General features: G+C 41.4%; 1 protein-coding gene across 1 annotated transcript in view; it reads left to right on the top strand.

Annotated features, from left to right (window-relative positions):
* Positions 1-4,972: 4,972 nt before the first annotated feature.
* Positions 4,973-7,500, top strand: part of LOC119584906 (facilitated trehalose transporter Tret1-like) — a 4,350-nt gene continuing 1,822 nt past the window's right edge. The window contains exons 1-2 of the mRNA XM_037933524.1: positions 4,973-5,360; positions 7,070-7,219. Of these exons, the coding sequence (XP_037789452.1) occupies positions 4,995-5,360; positions 7,070-7,219 (516 nt within the window). The 5' untranslated portion in view covers positions 4,973-4,994. The remainder of the gene's footprint in view (positions 5,361-7,069; positions 7,220-7,500) is intronic.

The raw sequence follows: 7,500 nt of genomic DNA, 5'->3' as shown, positions 1-7,500 counted from the left end.
AAGGGTTGGATGAACTAAGGGAAACGGCCTTTTAAGGGGTGGAAGATGTCTGAGTGAAGGGGCAGTCCATTCACAATAGTAGGCTGCATGTACCGGCACCTGGTAACCTCCGCCAACACCGAGGATATAATTTTAACCATGTCTCCGATGTTTTAAAATTAGTCGTTACATAATAGATGTTTTTTTTTATGTTCTTGGTGATTTTAACGATGAGTTTTTTTTTATGTACTAACAATAAGCTCAAAACAAAAACTAAGTTAGAAATTACATCGGGTAATTGATAAGTCAACTACGGTAACAGGTCAATCTGCTACACTTTTGGATGTAGTTGTTACTAATCAACCTCACACTATAATTAGATCTAACACCATGCAATGCCACATAGCAGATCATGACCTAATCACTGCCACTATAAATCTGCACAAACGTAAGCCATAATGAAAAGTCTTCAATTAAAAAGTGTTCTCCTGATTATTTATGCAACTTATTTATGTCAGAATCTGTTGAATAAAACTAGATATTTCACACTGATGATACAGACACGGGTTCGTATACTTACTAGTCTGTAATAAATGAATGAATGAAACGTAGCACGGAATGATCTTAAGAAACTAAGCTTCGTGGAAACTTATAACGAAAGTACAAAGGTCTAAAAAGACAAGTTAGAACTCTTTTAATTATAATTATTCCCTTTACAACAGGAAGAAACAATAGCAGAGTCTTGATTAATGATGATATAATTATAAAGAATAGGGCAGACAATGTCAACAGATTTTTTTTTACAAATGTAGGAAAAAGTACTTTTGAGAGATGTCATCCTGAATGTATTACTAATAGCTTTGATGCACAAACTAGGAATAATGTTATTATAAATGGTCTTGCTTTGTTTAAAGTCCAACCTATCGACATGGTAGACACTATAGCAATTACTAAACACTTTAAAAATACTAATCCTTACATCTCAGACGGTATACTAAGACTTATTAAGGAATCATTGCCGATAATAATAGGATACCTCACGTGTATAATCATCATATAACTAACCAGTTTCCCACGGCTTGGAAATATGAAATTGTAGCTTTATTTTAAAAAGTGGAGAGGTAAAAAAAAGTTATTAACTACCGCTGCTTCCTACATTATCTAAAATACTTGGAAAAGTTGTAGCATCCCAACAAAATGCCTGTCCTGAAGAAAGAAAGCTAACTAGTGATACCGTACATGGTTTTCGGACTATATTAATCGACAAACACGATTAATACAAGTTTCTAATGAATTATTTCGGAAATATTGATAAGAAAATCTCGTTAGTTTCAATCCGTGACCCACCGAAGGAATCCGATAGTGTGAACCATTAATTATTGCTAAATAAGTGTAACAATCAAGGCATAGATTCACAATGGTTCCCTAGTTATCTGAGAGGGCTGGCGCAATCACTTCGGTCAGTATCATCATTCTGCATCACTTGGTATTCCACCAAGTTCGATTCTTGGCCCAATTTTATTCCTAATTTACGCTAATAATCAGTTACAACATATCCCAAAGTGCAAAATTATCCAGTATGCTGATGATATCCATTTCATTCATTGAGGAAATTTTAAAGACATTAATGCTATAATCTGAAGCGCGGAAGACGCGTTAACTTTGCCAGAAGATATTTTAATGTAAACCGTCTTATGCTCAGTGCACTAAAGATGCAGTGTTTATACGTCGGAACCCATGCAATGTTATTAAATTAATAGTAATGAAAAAAAAGCTGATAACATACGGATTCATATTGATAACACTGATATTTCTTCAAACAAGTCCTTGAAAATTTTCATTTTGACACCCATATGCATTTGGTAACCGTGTAAAAAAAAAAAAAAAAAAAAAAATTAATTAATTAAAAAAACTAAGAAAATATCTGGCACTTTAATGTATATTACTCAGATAAAAATCAACTTAAACTTAATGCAAGATTAACATCCATCAATTCACTAGTCAACAGCAAAATCAAATAAGGTGTGGAAAACCGGGCCACTACTAACGACACCCCACTGCAACACGTGCAGGAGTTGCTAAACTTCGCTGCCAAGCTTGCAATAGGCGATGCCAGGAAATACGACCGTGTACACCTCTCTTCCACAAAATTAAAGTGTCTGAAAAATGAATAAACAAATAAAAATGCCATTGCGAACTAGCACTTACCGCTTTCCTCATTGTCAACAAACAGTTTCCTTCACGGGTATGTAGGCTTCCCACGATAAAAGCTATGTCGTATACTAGTACAGGAGAAAGTGACCACCTAATTCCTAGGGCGAACGCCTTTATGGGATTCAGATCTCTTTGTATCGCTGGACGTAAACTATGGAATAATCTACCTTTAAAAAGAAGATTTGAAAGCTGTGTTTTAGACTCAGTTTGAATAGGTGACATGTATGCATCCTGTTTTAACTATTGTCGAGTAAAAATGGCATTTTTATCGTTTAAAATGATCATGTGCTGATGTCTATTTTAATCCGTTAAACAAATAGAAGATTATGACTATTATGTTACAGTTTTCCCACGATGTTAGAGTTTGGTTTTTATTATCAGTATTCGAAATGTACTGCATGTATGTACAATATCTGTATATGTATGTAGGTATGATTGTACGTGCAATAAATATATGTATGTATGTATTATGTTTTTATGTATGTATATATGTATGTACATAAAAAAAAAAAAAAAAAAAAAAAAAAATATATATATATATATATATATATATATATATATATATATATATATATATATGTGTGTGTGTGTGTGTGTGTGTGTGTGTGTGTGTGTGTGTGTGTGTGTGTGTGTGTGTGTGTGTGTAATACATATAAGATAAGAAAATTTCACCGATGTTTCTAATTTATATTTTCAGTTCCACAATGCCAAAACTTGCGGACGATGACGCGAATCGTGGCAGATCAAGCCTCATTAAGCAGGTGAAACTATTCCCATTTATGGTTGTTAGTTGTATCTATCTATTACTGGAACTATAATCGCGAGTATGATATTGATATTAAGTTTAAAATTGTTTTAATAACACATTTACTATTAATAATTTTTTTGTCATTGTTGTCATCACCATCGTTATCATCACCATCACCGCCTTCACGACAATCACCACCACCGTCATTACAACCAGTGTCATTACTATCACAACTACAACTACCACCCTTCTACCACTACCACTACAGTCCTTACTACAATTACCATGACAAACAGGTGTTTTTCGGTCTCATATAACAACCATTACTCCCACAATTACAACCACAAGCAGGCGATTTCGGTCCCATATAATAACCATTAATCCCACAATTACCACCACAAACAGGTGATTTTCGGCCTGGTCGTTGCCGGAGCCAAAATCCAGACCGGGCTTGTGATCGGCTGGTCAGCTGTTCTGCCAAAACTTCAAGCAGACAACAGCACAAACTTTGACATGACAGACCATGATGTTACTTGGCTTGGTAAGGATTTTTGTTTTCTTTGCTCTTTGCTTCCTGTCTGTATGAATGTATGTATGTAGGGGCCGGATGATGGGCCCTACAAGAGCATGGTAGGTGGCGAGCTTAGGGTGTAAGGTAGACGACCAAGATGTCTTGACTCATTTATTGAATTGGAGTACAACTGCGGCGAGGAGCGAGGTGTTGCTCCTTGGCTCCCCGCAGGGACTCAGCCTCTCATCTCCTACAATGGCTAAAGATGGGTATAGATCACGTGCTTACCATGTGACAGTCGGTGGTGATGAAAAGTAGTGTTACAACAACGCATAGCTCTTGTGGAAGGGGATAGACAACACAATATTGGAATGTCTAGTGTGGCAACAAAAGACGAATAAACAGGTAAAGCAATGGGCATACTTATATGTATGTGTGTGTATTGCATGTGACAATACATAAGATTATACAATATAACAATAGATAAATAGAATAACATTGGCATATATATTTCAGTAACATTACACATATAAAGCTGGTTACATATGTATGTGTGTTTATATGTATGTATGTGTGTATGTTTACATGTATGTATGTGTGTGTGTTTATATGTATTTATGTGCGTGTGTTTGTATGTATGCATGTATATATGTATATTTATATGTATGTATGTATATCTCTGTATCTGCGTCTCTCTCTCTCTCTCTCTCTCTCTCTCTCTCTCTCTCTCTCTCTCTCTCTCTCTCTCTCTCTCTCTCTTCTCTCTCTCTCTCTCTCTCTCTCTCTCTTTCTCTTTCTCTCTCTCTCTCTCTCTCTCTCTCTCTCTCTCTCTCTCTCTCTCTCTCTCCTCTCTCTCTCTCTCTCTCTCTCTCTCTCTGAAATCATTAATTTCATAGGAATACGTGTTATTCGAGAGAAAAATATATATATAAACCAAAAAAAAGAAAATATTACGTAAGTACACATATTCTATAAGTAATATATAATTTCCTTCACGTTCCCTCTATCCTCTTCTTTTATTCCCTCACTCCATCCTCCATGCTTCCCTCCCTCCTTCCTTCCCGTTCCCTCTCCCTCCCTCCCTCCCTCTACCTCCTCCCCTACCTCCATTTCTCCCTCTCCCTCCCTTCCTTCCTTCTAACCCCTTCCGCCATCTTCCGCTCTCCCTCTCCATATCTCCTACTCCTTCCTTCCTTCCCTCCCTCACCTTCCTTCCCTTCTTCCTCCCTCCCTCTTTCTCCCCTCACTCCCTCTCACTTCCTCCTTTCCTCTTCCGCTCTCTTCCTCCCTCTCTTTCTCCTACCTTCTCTCTCTCTCCTTCCTTCCCTTCCTCTCTCCCTTCTCCCTCTCCCTTCTCCCCCTCCCCTCCCTCTCTCCCTTCTCCCCCCTCCCCTCCCTCTCTCCCTTCTCCCCCTCCCCTCCCTCTCTCCCTTCCCCTCCCTCCCTCTCTCCCTTCTCCCCCCTCCCCTCCCTCTCTCCCTTCTCCCCCCCCCTCCCCCTCCCTTTCCCCCCCCATCAGCCACGGGCATCTCGGGGCTGGTGATGACCCTGAGCGTGGCGCCCCTGGTCGAGATGACGGGCCCTCGGCGCCTCCTCCTGCTCCTGCTCCTCCCCGCCGGCCTGTTCTGGCTCCTGCAGGCCTTCGCGCCCTTCCTGTCGCTCATGTACCTGGGGCGCCTCGGCTCGACCTTCGTCTTCACCATTTTCAAGCCCCTGCTGCCCGCCCTCGCCACGGAGCTGAGCGAGGCGAGTGTCCGGGGCCGTCTGGTGTTCGTGCAGGCCGCGATCTCGTCAGGGGCGCAGCTGGCCGTGTACGCGATGGCCTCCCTCCTGCCGTGGGGCCTGACCACGGCGCTCTGCGGGCCGCCCTTCTTGCTGCTCTTCGTGGCCACGCTCTTCGTGCCCGAGGTGAAGGGGGTGGGGGGAAGGGGGGAGGGGAAGGAGTGGGGGAAATGGGGAGGGGATGGAGAGAGGAAGGAGTGGGGGAAGGGGGGAGGGGAAGGAGGAGTGGGGGAGGGGATGGAGTGGGGGAAGGGGGTGATTGGAGGGGAAGGAGTGGGGGAAGGGGGGAGGGGAGGAGAAGGAGTGGGGAAGGGGGGAGGGGATGGAGTGGGGGAAGGAGGAGGGGGGTAGGGCGTTTCTTGGGAACTTTTTTATAAACATTTATATATATTCTTTTTTTTATTATGGGTGTTTTTTTTCTTTTCTTTTCTTTTTTGTTATTATGATTCTTAATTATTGTTTGTCCTTGTGGCGATTATCTTGTGATTGTGGATTTTTATATTAGTTATATTAGTTATTAACTATGCTATTAACTATTAACTAGTTAATATTCTTCGGTAAATATTTCTTCAGTATATTTTCTCTATAAATAGTTTGGCAATGACAATAATAAAAATAATAATAAAATAATAATAAAAATATTTAAGTTGATATGTTGAGTGAAAGAAAGCTTAGAGGCGGGGCTTAGCTAGGTAGTTGCCAACTAGGATTTTCACCGAGACGAAGGGGTGCTACCTGTATTAAAGTTCACCTAGGATACTTTAATACAGGTAGCACCCCTTCGTCTCGGTGAAAATCCTAGTTGGCAACTACCTAGCAAAGCCCCGCCTCTAAGCTTTCTTTCACTCAACATATCAACTTAAATATTTTTATTATTATTTTATTATTATTTTTATTATTGTCATTGCCAGACTATTTATAGAGAAGATATACTGAAGAAATATTTACCGAAGAATATTGCACAGATCGACCATGACAAAAAAAGGGGCGGAGCTAATGACATCACGTTTAGCCAATGAGAATGTGTTATGAGTTATCAGATGTAGCTAGATCCACAATCATTTGCATAATTTACTCGATATTGTTATATTGACCAGAAGTAAACCAAAAAAATCCACTATCTTTTTTATGATACAGAAGTGTTTCATACTGTAAACATCCTCAATATTCAAGGGAAAAAGTCATTTTCATATTTGGGCCCAACAGGCTAAGCAGAAGTGGAACTACCTTTGATGTATGTACCTTGTGTTCACCATCCGCAGTCACATCACTGTTCACCTTTTGCTATCCGCAGTCATATCACTGTACACCTTTCATCATCTGCAGCCACACAACCGTTCACCATTCACCATCCGCAGCCACACAACCGTTCACCATTCACCATCTGCAGCCACACAACCGTTCACCATCCGCCATCTGCAGCCACACAACCGTTCACCATTCTCCATCCGCAGCCACACAACCGTTCACCATCCGCCATCTGCAGCCACACAACCGTTCACAATTCTCCATCCGCAGTCACACAACCGCTCACCATTCACCATCCGCAGCCACACAACCGTTCACCATCCGCCATCCGCAACCACACAACCGTTCACCATTCACCACCCCAGCCACACAACCACTCACCATTCACCACCCCAGCCACACAACCGTTCACCATCCGCCATCTGCAGCCACACAACCGTTCACCATTCACCACCCCAGCCACACAACCGTTCACCATCCGCCATCCGCAGCCACACAACCGTTCACCATTCACCACCCCCAGCCACACAACCGTTCACCATTCACCATCCGCAGCCACACAACCGTTCACCATTCTCCATCCGCAGTCACCATACTGGCTCGTGCGTCAAGGGCTGACCGAGGAGGCAACAGACTCCTTGAGAAAGCTTCGAGGGGCGGACAAAGACGTCGGCGCTGAGGCAGACGAAATCCGCAAAGGGTTGGAACAGCACACAAACACGACGATGATCGATCAAGTAAGTGTTTTTGCTTTTGGTGGAGAAGAAAAAAATTGGAGACGAAGAAGAAGAAAAGGAAGAAGGAGAAGGAAAAGAAGAAGAGAAAGAAAATGAAGAATAGGGCGATGAAGAAGAAGAAAAGGAAGAAGGAGAAGGAAAAGAAGAAGAGGAAGAAAATGAAGAATAGGGCGATGAAGAAGAAGAAAAGGAAAGGAGAAGGAAAAGAAGAGGAAAAAAAGGAAGAAGTTGAAGAAATAAAGAGGAAGAAGAAGAAAAAGGATAAGAAGATGAAGAAGAAA

The sequence above is a fragment of the Penaeus monodon genome, chromosome 18 (genome assembly GCF_015228065.2).
Source record: "Penaeus monodon isolate SGIC_2016 chromosome 18, NSTDA_Pmon_1, whole genome shotgun sequence".
Classification (NCBI taxonomy): Eukaryota; Metazoa; Arthropoda; class Malacostraca; order Decapoda; family Penaeidae; genus Penaeus; species Penaeus monodon.
Note: the sequence above shows the minus strand (reverse complement) of the source record. Positions and strands in the feature narration are given on the sequence as shown.